This window comes from Pelodiscus sinensis, chromosome 9, assembly GCF_052426305.1.
Source record: "Pelodiscus sinensis isolate ZL-2025 chromosome 9, ASM5242630v1, whole genome shotgun sequence".
Lineage (NCBI taxonomy): Eukaryota > Metazoa > Chordata > Testudines > Trionychidae > Pelodiscus > Pelodiscus sinensis.
This window is the reverse complement of record NC_143060.1, coordinates 26,121,277-26,134,456: the sequence shown is the minus strand read 5'-3', so window position 1 is coordinate 26,134,456 and position 13,180 is coordinate 26,121,277. Positions and strand designations below refer to the sequence as shown.

The 13,180-nt window shown below is 43.1% G+C and overlaps 1 protein-coding gene across 3 annotated transcripts in view; it reads right to left on the bottom strand.

The window, feature by feature from the left end:
- ST6GALNAC3 (ST6 N-acetylgalactosaminide alpha-2,6-sialyltransferase 3) overlaps positions 1-11,366 on the bottom strand; it is a 339,199-nt gene extending 327,833 nt beyond the window's left edge. For 2 of the 3 annotated variants that reach the window (XR_012905922.2, XM_075936284.2), the window contains exon 1: positions 11,131-11,363. Coding sequence is in view for 2 of the 3 variants with exons in the window: in XM_075936284.2 (XP_075792399.1) it covers positions 11,131-11,148 (18 nt within the window). In the remaining variant the exon portion in view is untranslated. Of the gene's footprint in view, positions 1-11,130 lie in introns of all 3 variants that reach the window. The other variant, XM_075936280.2, reaches the window with a different exon arrangement.
- Between the last annotated feature and the right edge of the window lie 1,814 nt (positions 11,367-13,180).

Below are 13,180 nucleotides of genomic sequence, written 5' to 3'. Positions count from 1 at the left end.
AAGCAAAGGAAGGCCTTTAGCAAAAATCAGTTTCATTGCCCCTAGAGGGTGTGTCTAGTCTACATGGCTCCATCGATGGAGCCATGTAGATGAGTTTACTTGGCAAAGGGAAATGGAGCGGTGATTTAAATAATTGCCGCTTCATTTACATTAAAATGGCCGCCACGCTGTGCGGATCATTTGATTTTTGGCACAGCATGGTAGTCTAGACAGGGATCTGCCGACCCCAGAACCCTTTGTCGTCAGATCCTGTAAGCCTCGTGAAACCAAGGCTAGTGAGTGGGCTGCACCAAGGCTAGTCAGTGGGCTGCACAAGTGGCTCTCCTTCCTCTCAGGGGGCTGCATGTTTCCAGGGGTGGGCAACCTGCAGCTCACAGTCCACGAGGGTTCCACCTGTAGCCTGCACACACATATCCCAACCCCCTTCTCCTACACACCTCTCGTGCACTGGGGCACTGAAGCCACGCACTTCTTCCTCCTCCTCCTCCCCCCAGCACTTTTAGTGCCACGAATTTGCTAATTCACGACATTCAAGCTCTGGGAGGCTGGGGAGGGGCAGGGATGGAGCATGAATCAGCAGATCCGCTGTGCTCCAAAAGTGCTGGGAGGGAGGAGAAGGAGCAGGAAGAGCAGGTCTCTGGTGCCTGAGTGCAGGAGAGGTGGACAGACAGAGGGTGTGTGGACCGCATCTTGCCCACCACTGGTCTAAGGTAAGAGCCTTCTGCACAGAATGGCATATCAGCGCCCCAGCTCCCCCACTCATGCTCATGGCCAAACTGTGAAATGATCTAAAGATTTACTTCAACATTTTTCAATAAAGCAGCCAGGCACAAAATATCTTCGAGGTCAGTCAGCTATGACAGGTAGGAGCAGCTTTAAAATCTTTTTGCATTTGACAGGGATCAATAACAGTCTCTCTACTGTGCAATCCCATTTTTCCTTTTTCTGTAGGAACCTGGCAGCAAGAAGTTTTGTTTGGCTAAACCATCTAATAAATAAATATAAGTAGTCTGAATTAATGATGATCGCGTCAAGATCTGAGTTATAGACACAATCAATATTTCTCATGTGTTGAAAAAAGATCCAACCACAAAGCTCAAGTTTCACAAGAGAGAGTACGGGATCGATTACGAAGGCAAGAAACAGTCTGCCATCAAGAAACAGGAAGCTTTGGGTAGGAATGGTACCTGTAACCTCTGTTTGTCAGAAGCTAGGAATGGGTGACAGGGGATGGACCACTTCATGATTTCCTGTTCTGCTCATTCTCTCTAGAGCAGCTGGCATTGGCCACTGTTGGAAGAAAGAATACTGGGATAGATGGATCTTTGGTCTGACCCAGTATGACCATTTTTATATTCTAAGTTTTGGCTGAGGCACATGGTTCTTTTGGGGGGTTGCTTTGTTACCTCACTAATAATAAAACAAAGTAGATGGCTCCTTCTGAAAGACACATTTTTCATTGTGTTAACAATGGGTGGCAGAACCCTAGTGTATTCAACAAAAATCAAGGAGTAGACTAGGAGACTTTCCTCAAAAAGCAGCTGGAAGTAAACAGAAAAAGTTGTTTACTTCATGGGCACAGCAATTTGTGAAGAAGAGATTCAGAGTGAAATATTTATACTCCCCCTTTCTTCTTTGAATGCTACCTTCCCTGCATGTTGATACAGTGTAGGAATGGGGGTCTTGCATCTTGTCCACTCTAAAATTCTCTTTCATATCTTTCAGTATAGGAAGCCTGGCAGGCTTATAGTAAAGGACTGTCCTGCTCAGCCAGTCTTGAGATGAGATTCCATTCCCCTGTGATTGGTTTCATATTAAGATTTAAACACCAAACTTTATGTTAGTTTCTTGGCATTTCTCAACCTTTTCCTTACCAGTGGTTTTATCTCCTTCCATCTTGATAGTATATTCAGATTTAAGAGCATTTTATTACCAAAATGATGGAATAATATAGCATCAAAAAATGACAGGGTGTGTTTTAGTGGCTCATTAATACACATTTTAGTAGCATTGTGAACCACTCAAGGCATGTATTAATGGGCCATTATAATTGACACCTGGGAGTATTTTGATAATAACTATTACATTTTTGTGATGCGTGTAACTATGAAAATGGGTGCATTTGTGTCCTATGTGTTGCACCTTAAACTCATAAGCTTTGCCTCTCTGCAGGGCTTGTTCTCAGGCTTGTCTACATTAGGAAGTTTTGCTGTTTTAACTATTCTGGTTTAGTTAGTGTCAAAACACCTTTATTGTGGTTGCACTTACACTAAAAGTGCTTAGTGAGAGAGTTCATTCTTGCCCAGGAAATGAAATAAGCTATACTAGAAAATGACATCTCTGTGCCAGTAGAATGCATCCAAGCTAGAGCTTACAGTATAATTCTATTATTTAAAAATCATACGCCTAACCAATCCATTGTATTAGTACTAGAAGATGTACCCGGCATTGCTCAGATCCTTCACTCGATTTTATTTTATGGAAAAGAAAATGAAAATGTCCATGCTTCATTTAAATCATTGCTCTGGGACTGAGGATGAGGGGTTCAGAATGCAGGCTACCCTGGAGAGAGAGGACAACCCCAACCCCCTTTCTCTTTCGCTCCCACCCTCCACTTAAGTTAGCAATATGCTGTCTAGCTAGTCTGCCTCTGAATGCCCAAGGCACATGTGTTCATGCTCCAGAAAGGTTCCTTACCCTCTTGTCCTGCCCTAACACCATGTATATAAAACACTTGTATTGTTCATTTGCATGGTTTAATGTAGGCGAGAAGTTCTGGTGCCACAAATCTCGTTATTTTATATGTAGTGTACAGTGCTAGTGGGAATAGCTGCTGGATTTTTGGTCCTGGATGTTGGTCCATGTAGTTCTTCAATTTCTCTCAGTTCTGGGATCATTATTATATTTCTAACAACTTATTAGGACATTAGCTTTCATGAGTTGTGACTCATTTCATCAGATGGAAGTGAGTTGGAACTCACAAAAACTTATGTCCTAATAAAACTGTTAGTCTTAAAGGTGACATCAACTTGTTTTTGCTGAAACAGACTAACATGACTAACTCTCTGAAACCCGTTGCTGTATTTTTATATGTCTGAACTCTTTTTCTGGATCTTTCTGGCTAGCAGCCATCGATGGACCTAGCTTCCATGAATTTACTTAACTCGTTTTTTAATTCTTTTTTTAATTCAAAATCCTGACCTTCACAACATCCTCTGACAAGGAGTTCCACAGGTTGACTATACTGTGTGAATATTTCCTTTTGTTGGTTTTAAACCTGGTACCTATTACTTTCATTTGGTGATCCCTAGATTTTGTGGTATGTGATAGAGTAAATACACTCTTTTTCATTCACTTTCTCCACACCAGTCATGAATTTATAGAACTTTATCATATTCCCCATAGTCTTCTCTTTTCTGAGTTGAGAAGTCCCAGTCTTATTAATCTCTCCTCATATTGCAGCTGTTCCATATCCCTAATCATTTCTGTTGCCCTTTTATGAACTTTTTCCAATTCCAATATAACTTTTTTGAGATGAGGTGACCACATCTGGAAACAGAATTCAAGATGTAGATGTACCATTTTAATAGAGGCAATAAGAGGATTCCTAACATTCTGTTTTCTGTTTGGACTGCTGCTGCACATTGAGTGGATGTTTTCAGAGAACTAGCCACAACGACTCCAAGATCTCTCTCTTGAGTAGCAACAGCTAATGTAATCTCCGTCATTTTATACATATAGCTGTGATTCTGTTTTCCAATATGCATTACTTTGCCCAACATTAAAATTCATCTGCCATTTTGTTTCCTCCTGAACGTTGCTTGTTCTTGGATTCTCTCTCTGCCTCTACTTTCCTCTTTCTCCTCTAAGAGTAGCCCTAGGGATGACTCAATAGCTTGTTTTCATTTAGGACAGTTGGAGAACTCTGAAAATAAGCATGTTTGCCAGAGGCTTTTGCTAGCGTGAGCTCTGGCAAAATAGTTATCAACATTTTGAATATAAATACACCTGGTCTCCACACAGATTTTGCAATGGTGTAACTATTTTGATTAGGGCTGTAATTATTTTATCAAAACAGTTATGCCATTACAGCTCATAGGGTGGATGTGGGTAGAGCTCTGCACAGATACAAAATTTTGTATCCACATTCACAAAAGTGAGCCACAGATATCTGTAGATTTTCAGGGCTCTAGATGTAGGCTTACTGGTGTAAACGTAGCTTATACCAGTTTAGCTTATTCAAGAATGGTTACAAAGGCTCATCCGTCCTTCTAACCACAATCCCATGCTCCTCATCCACATAAGCAGTGATGACCCAAAGCAGATCAGCAGTGATGCTGTGGGAGAGAAGGTGAAGAAGTTGGGAATAAGGGAAGTTTTGCTCCCATCCATTCTCTCAGTTGAGAGTAAGGCGAAGACAGGGATGTGCATCCTGGAGATGAATGCATGGCTACATGAGTAATGTTGACAGGAGGGCTTTGACTTCCTTGACCATGGATAAGGAGGTCTGCAGCAAAGAGATGGGATCCTCCAGACAAAGAAGAAGGAAGAACATCTTCACACACCAACTTGCCAACCCAGCGAGGAGGGCTGTACACTAATTTCAAAGTGGGCAGGTCAAAAAGTCCGCAGATAAACTTGCCTTTACTATGCTAAAGAGAGGGCTAAATGGCTGGAGGTTGGAGGGTATGAGGGGAGGGGAGGGAGCCATCACAACAGGGTCATAAGAGCAACAAGAGCAAAATCAGTAGTAGAGTCTGCTCAACATCTTAAATGACCATAAACAAATGCAAGGAGTATGGGGAATAAACAGGAAGAACTGGAAGATATTCGTACAAAAGATAAATTATTATTTATTTGACATCACAGAGGTCTGATGGGATAAATCTCATGCCTGGAATGTTGGTATGGAGGGATGTAGTTTATTCAGGAATGACGGGGGGGGGGGTGGCAGAGAAGGAAGGAGGTGCGGTATTATACATCAAGAATACAATTCTTCAGGAGGAGATAAGTGACAGACTAGTAGGAAGCCTCTGGGTGACCTCTCTAGATCCCTTCCAGATCTAGCGGCGAGGAGTCCTGTGGCACCTTATAGACTAACTGAAGTGTAGGAGCATAAGCTTTCGTGGGCAAAGACCCACTGCGTCAGATGCATGTAGTGGAAATTTCCAGAGGCAGATATAAATATGCAGGCCAGAATCAGGCTGGAGATGACAAGGTGGATCCAATCAGGGAGGATGGGGCCCACTTCTAGTAGCTGATCTGGAGGTGTGAATTCCAAGAGGGGAGAAGCTGCTTTTGTACTTCTGTTCTGTAATGTGATTTGTCCTTTTCATGTGTGTTCATTTTTTTAAATTGTATCCTTTGGTATATATGGTTGTGACTGTTTTCTTCCATTATTTGATCTGAGGAAGTGGGTCTGGCCCACGAAAGCTCATCATCTAATAAACCATCTTGTTAGTCTTTAAAGTGCTACATTGTCCTGCATTTTGCTTTTGTAGTTAGCGAGCCATTCACAGTCTTTGTTTAATCCTGAGTTGATTGAGTCAAACTGGAAGATGAACTGTAGCTCAGCAGTTTCTCTTTGAAGTCTGGTCCTGAAGTTTTTTTGCTGCAGGATGGCTACCTTGAGATCTGCAATTGTGTGTCCAGGGAAACTGAAGTGTTCCCCTACAGGTTTTTGTATGTTGCCATTCCTAATTATTATTATTATAATTATTCCAGACCTACATTTCCATGATAACTCAGAGGTACAAATTCCTCCTATATTTTGCTCACATGATGATTTCTTCTGTCCATTCAGCATTTCATAATAAAATGTATAAATTAAAAGGAGTCTTAGGGTGCATCTATGCTGTGGCACTAGCTCAAAATAAGCTACGCAATTTGAGCTACACAAATTATGTACCTTATTTTGAGCCTATTTCAAAAAATGTTGACAGAGCCAAATTTCTAAATAGATCACTATTCTGACAAGTCCCTTGCAGAACAAGGTTTACCAGGACATCAGAATAGCACACCTGTTATTTTGATTGCATTTTGAAATAATGGGCATGCTTTAAAGACATGGAAAATGCTATTTCGGCATTCCAGACACATCCCAAAATAGTGCCGCTATGTAGACATACCTTTACTGACCCCATCAAGTGTGGAAAATGGCAGCTATAACTCCTGGACACTCAGAGTACTGGTCCCTTACACTTGTGTAGCATGTTTCACATCCCAAAAGATGTAACCTTATGTGGGAATGGCTTCGTCCACCACTGAAGTACAGCAGCCTGCCAAGCTACACTTGGTTTTCGGACAAACGGCTGGGGAGAATTGTGCACTAAATTAAATGGGAGGGAAGAGAGGTTACTGAGAATCCTCTGTGCAGAGGGCTCCCTTCATATGGAAGGAGGCCACCAGCCCTGCCATGTTCCATTCCCTCAGGACACACAGAGTGCTCTCCGTGGGTTGAAGCACCACCTGAAGGAAGAAGCAGGTGGTGAGACGGCCAAGATGGGCGGTAAGGCCTTTCCCATAACAGAACGGGTTCTGTGGGAAGTCCCAATCCCGTGCCTTGACAAAGACAGCTGCCAGTGTCATGCCTGGGACCCAGGATCAATATGGATTCATAGGTTTTCTACATGAACAGCCCAACAAGATCCCCAGGAGCTGGAGTTCATGGCCTGTTCTGCAAAGTGGGAATGGGGTGGTAAAAACAAGCACCACGCTCAGCCAATGAAGAAGTTTGGGAGGAAATAACTGAGACCCTTGCTGAATCTGTACTATGGAAGGGACAATCAGGCCCCTTGCTAAGTCTGTTTCATGGGAGGACAATCTAGTTAGATGGGTAGTGTCATATCACCCATATGGCAAAGACATCAGGACTGACTTCCTTTGAAGACCTTCAACCTTCTCCCCGCACCCCGCTACCCCCCCCACCCCCCCGTAAACAAGCTTCTACCAAGCTGGGCAGTTCAGTAAACTGAGCTCAGCTTTGTTCTTTTAACCCCAAATACAGACCTGGCATTTGCCTGCAGATATTAGCATTGTTTACATTACAACAGGCTCTCGAGGCCCCAGACGGCACTACGCACGTGGTAAGAGAACATTTGGGGCACAAAGATGAAGAGGAGATTCAGCCTTGGGGTTTAACCAAACAGATTGAGGGAGCAGCGGTGACAGAAGAACTTGGCTGCAGGACCTAGTTATGGCTCTGATCCAGCAAAGCACTGAAGACACTGCAGCAGCACCTCTGTAGTGGACTTAGTGAAGACACTACTATGCCACCTGGGAGAGTTGCTCCCATTGGCACAAGTACTCTCCCTTCTCAAGTAGTGGGAGCTGTGTCAGCAGGAGATGCCCTCCCATCGACAGAGCTGTCTACCCCAGTAATCCTAGCTCAGCATCTGCTTAGCCTGCCTGCATAGCTTGTGAAAGGATACCTCTTCTACATGGTGCAAAGGTGGAATATAAGAAGTGATGTCCTCAGAAAATGCAAATACTTTTATAAATGCTTAACCCAGAGGCCCTCCTAGCTTGGTTATCATCTGCAAACTTTGTAAATGTAAATGCATTATGTAAATCGTTGATGAAGATCCTCCTTGCTGCATCATTGTCCAGGGCCAGAGCAGGTCATAGGCTAGAATTTGTTATAAAGCTATATCCCAGATATGCTGGGCCTATCAGCCCCATGCAAAAAAAAAAAAAAAAAAAAAAATTGTGCAAGGAAGACAAAAATATCGCCAATGAAAAGACAGTGTGGGGAGAAGAATGGCATAATCCATAAAAAAATCACCTCCGAACAATTCTACCTACTCTTAGGCATGTTAAAGGGTAATGTTCACATTAAGTTATTTCTTAACTTGCTTTAAAATATTACAATGCAACATCCTCCACAGGTGATGTCAATACAGAAGATAAACAGACTATAGCAGACATTTGCATAGTTATTCTTGCAGCACTTTCCAGTGCAAGGTAGACACATAGGATGACTATTCTCAAAGTGAACAGAAATTGGTGCGTGTCTGTTGACTTGATTTGTTACAGTCCCCACCATTAAAAATCAACATTTACCAACAGTGGAGTCAGATGCTCTGGTTTCTCAGACTTCACCAGTGATAAAAGGAGACTTTTTTAAATGTCAGCCATTCAACTTACTCTGTGTTCACTGCTTTAACATGTGGGAGCCAGCAATTAAACACAAGATAAGCTGGTTGTGTCCATGATGGACTAGAGGAGTGAACTGTGGGTCAGCCAGCAGTTTTAACAAAACAAACATCCCTTGTGCTATGCCTTACCATTGAGTAATTATGGACTCTGGCAGATCACTAGACGGAGCTAGTGTTTCCCTTTCAACTGAGATAGAATGTCCCAGCACTGATCTGAAGATAAAGTTTCAGAAACCCGCAGCAGAGGCAACCCACCAGTTCTTGACTGGTGTGATGGGACAGACAAAGACGTAACAAAATGGTGGCCACTCGGTAAGTATTTCCACTTTGCATGCTACAAATATTGAGGTTATCAAAGTATTTCCTATAATACAGATAGTAAAAGGGGAGGACAGGTTGTTTTTAATGTGTATGAAACTGGCCAGTTTTTAATAGTCACCACTGTCCTTTGTGCTTACACAGTAATTTGGATCAGAGGACCCCAACTCACTCTACAGACAGCAACCAAACCTCCGCACCCTTATGAGGCAGGTATTACTCCTGACTTCCTATTAACAGAGGCAGACCGTTACTTAAGTTGGTTGCTTAAAGTCACAATCCGTAGCACAGCTAATATAAACACACAGGCATCCTGACTCCCAGTCCACGTAGTTCTGCTGGTCTCTCTCTCTTTGAAAATCCATCCCCATAGAACAAGCAGTTCTCCATCTTCCACTCATACAGGAATACAGACTACAATGGATCTAAAAGATGAAAATCAAAAAGGCTGCGTACAAATGGGAGCAGGACAGGTTTCTAGCTAACAAGTTTGTAGTTTCAGGAAAGGGACACAGCTGAGTACAGCTCACAAGTTTGGTGTATACCCTGAGTTTCATCATCATGTTCAGAATTTCAGAAAATTTCTGAAGTCCCTTTATGGTGTCTGCTGCTTTCCTTTTATGCTAGGTCTGAAAGAAACAAAAGTCCTACCCATAGGATAAAGCAAGTGTTTATGGTGTGGAGGCTGAATGAAAAACCTGTATTTTGATGTGAATAATGAATTGTTTATCTGTCTGAGCATTTAGATTATTGATGTATCTTGTCTGGCTGGAAAAGTCATGCCTGCTTTACCGCAATCCTAATCTCCACATATCTCTTTCACTTTTCGTCCCACACCTGGCTCTTTTAACAAGATTAAGAATTATGCCAGCTGTCTCAAAGAGCATTAGCCATTGTATGGTACCCACTGATTCAAAGGATAAGAGTCCAATGGAACCCAAAGATTTTGAAAAAGCAGGATTACATGATAACATACAATCTAAAAAAGGACCATGCAGAGCTCAGAGGTGTACAGCTAAACTCTGCAGAAGGGAAATAATGCTGCCTCCCAGGGCAAAAGACGTTTGACTCATCCTGCAAATGGTTTTGCTTATTCATTTCTGCAAAAGAACTTTCCTGGTAGTAAGAAAAAGTAGAGAAGCTAGTAATCTAAAATATGCATCTATTATCATATTTTTGGATGGGTGGTAGATACAGACTTCTATCTCTCTGAACCCAGGCCCAACTGCAAGAGCTTATATTTCAAGTCCCAGCACTTAATTTATCAAATCACTTGTCTGGCGTTCATGGGAGTTCATTACTGGGACACTTCAAGCAGAAGATAGTTCAGTGAGATTTCTGCACCTGAGGCAGCTTTCAATATATTTACCGATAAAAACTGAAACAAGCTACACGTGCAAGAAAGCAAACTGAGACATATGTATATACTATTTTACAGAGGCTCTGCGATATGGGGGAGGGGGGGAAGGAGAGGAGAGAAAAAAAATCAGGGGTTCGTTTGGTTTTTAAAGTTAAAAGTTCAAGTGAAAATAAACAAAATCATCAGAATGTAGTTCTTGGTGAAACAAGGATAGCTATTATTCAGAAAATATTGCCAAGCTTTGCAGTTCAGCGACTTTGCAGATATTTTACAGAAAGCTACTCCATCAGCCTGTCCCAAAGCTTAGAATGGCAATTCCTTGATAGAGGACTAATGAAACTGAAAATAAGAGATTATTCATAGATAAGTCAGCATGCTGTTTTATTCACTTTGTTGAATTGTGCCGTGCATGTGTTTAAAATACAGGTATGAAAACAAACTGCAGATGAATTAGATCAACTTACTTATCTTTAAACCATAGAATAAAAAACATTTTGATAGTGACTTGACACTGGTGAAAATAATGTAATGAAACAAAGATTCATTGTTTTTAAAACAGCTTGCGCTTCTGCCTCCTTTCCTCTGATTCATTTCTTCTGTAGAGCTACAGTGATGCTACCACATGTAAAATATGTTGTTTGGGAATACTTTTCTCTTAGAAAATAAAGCAGCTGGGAAGAAGGTGTCTGACAGAAAGATGTTAGTGCAAGATATGTTTCTGTTCATATTTGTTGGCATAAAAGGGAAAAATCCTTAAAATAGCGACCCACACAATTGACTCTAAAATGTAGTACCATATGGCTCTTATGTAAATTCAGAAGGGGAGTGTGTTAAGGAGCAACTTGGTGCAGCTTTTGTAACCCTGAAACCTCTTTAAAGCAGGCAGTGTTGTTTGTTGAGGAAAGAAAACCACTTTCCTGTTTTATTGTCCTTTGTATTGTAAGTCTGTTTCCCTAATGCTATAGCTCCTGAAGGATTTCAGCTCACACCAAGTTAACTAAAGACAAGACAGAGCCCTGCACCCGCTTCCTGCCTTCCTATTATTCTGCACAGTCCCTTTTCCACTAGCTGATAGCCTGCAGTTCTGACAATGCAGGAAGCAAGGAAAAGAATGGCAGAGCAGGGAAGCAGAACACAGCTGTGCATTTCAGAATCGCTCCGGATCTATTTGCCAAACAAAACAATACCCAAAGAGACAGCTAAGATTAAGATGCAATAGGACCACATTGGATCCGTGCTTCAGAGCAGCAAGGGGCTCCTTTTAACAATGCATTCAAGCAACAGATAGAGATTTACCTTCAAAATGCAGGCCATGTTCTTTTTCTATCCTTCCTACCACAAAGCAGCAGGATACTACTTTGTCAGAAACAGTTCCAGTGTGAGGCAAAGGCTGGTAGAGCTGCAGAATTGCTAAAGCCTACATTCCTGAAGATCCAAATAAGGGTACCACAATTCTAAGATCCGTTAGTCCTATTAGTCTTTTCATGCCCTGTTTGTTCCACCCATCAGCTTCTGCCACTGGCTAGAAGCCAGCTCAGCACCTCCCCTTAGTCACATGACTGAATTTGATTCATGACTCTAGCATGCAATTTTTTTAAAGCTCTGGGATGCTTTCTATCATATGATATATACCAAATGGCAGTTCTATAGCATGCAGATGTCTGTGGCATTTGAAAAGCAAGCTGCTCATTTACAGGCAATCCGGAATAGTCCCTCTAAATGGATCGACAGCAAATATTTCTCTCGAAAGAGTTCAAAGAGTGTGTCTGTGTTATTAGGACTGTAAAAATCTTTAGGTTGGTGTGTAATATTTGTTTGCATTCTCAACCCCCTTTATATTACTGGAGTTTGCCTTTCTCTTGAACACTGCCTGCCTGTAAAAACAAGCCATTCATCAGGAGTAAGCACCATAAACATCCTATTAAGAGATCCCTCTATTGTGCCCTGTGTATCATTTTGTGTTAGAGACTCAAGGGTTACTGATAGGAATAGAAAATGGTTTTCATTTGGCTAAATCTTAGGACAGCATTTTGAACCTCTCTGGCATTTGTTTGTGCTTACCTCAACTGCAGAGAAATGAAACAGAAGCCATCTTCCTCCGTCTTGACCCAGTGTGTTTTTTTTTTTTTTTTTTAGCCCTGACTACATCAAATTCAAGCTCCCCTCTCACATGCAAGGCTGCACATAATCCTGTCCCCTGGTCAGTGTTCCTGCCCCCAGTACTTCTCTCACTATTTACATTCTTCCCAGTACTTTTGGCTCACTTCTCCCTCTCTCAGCTGCGCACCTTTCATCTTGATTCCTCTACATGTGGAACAATCCCCATGTGTTTCCCTCACAAGCACTGTCATTCCCATTCTAATCCCTGGTTAAACCCACCCCTTTGAGAAATCCCTCTTACCAGGTGTGAAAGCAACTTGAATTTCTTACGGGTGTTGTCCTACCACAACTTCCCCTGGGGAGGGTGGAGAGGGCTGAGGACTAGGGTGTGTTTGGAAGTCACAGGAGTCAGATCAGGGAGCTGGGAACACGGGGGTGCAGGAGTCAGGGCAAGTGGCTGGGGGTGTGTGGGGAGGCTCAGGGCAGGGGACTAATGTGTGTGTGCAGGGGGCAAGTCTGAAGCAGCCCTGATCAATCCTGGGTTACTTTACCTGGCTGGTGAAGAGGTCCCTGCCCACCCCACTGTTCTTGTGCACTGCTAAGGGAGCTGGAGGCCAGCTGTGTGGGGGCACTGCTGCAGGGAAACCAGTGGTGGTATGAGAGAACTCCTGGCATGCTCTCTTCCGCTGGCAGCTGGGAATCACAGACTGCATGTGCGCTGCCTGGCGTCCAGCGAGAGGGGCAGCAGGACAGGTGCAGACGACCCAGGACCCTGGTTTGGATCACATCCACCTCCCCTCCAGTGTGCCTTCCAGTGGTCCCTTTCATGCCAGCCTGCCTCACCTGGCTGGGTGCATGGGGACACCAGCGCCAGCCCATAGCAGGAGTGCCAGGAGCCCAGCTAGGAGAGCGCAGCGCAAACCGCACCACGTGTGCCTACAGCAGAGTGCCCCGCCAGCCCTTGCTGGAGTGGCACAGCACCTTAGTTTCACCTCTGCCTCTCACTGGTACCTTCACTCAATCAGTAAATCATATGTCTTCCATCACCTGAGCTGCTTTCCAATCTCATCTTGCATTTGTCTAGCACGGTAATAAGCTGCCCTGTTAATCTGAAGTAAGCCCTTCTAGGAGTTCACTCTGCTGGGAATGGTAAGTGCAGACACAGGCATTATCACACCTGGATGGAAGGGAGATGGGAATGGAGAGGAGAGTTAGTGCGTGGGCTGAACAGCCTGGAAAGATGACA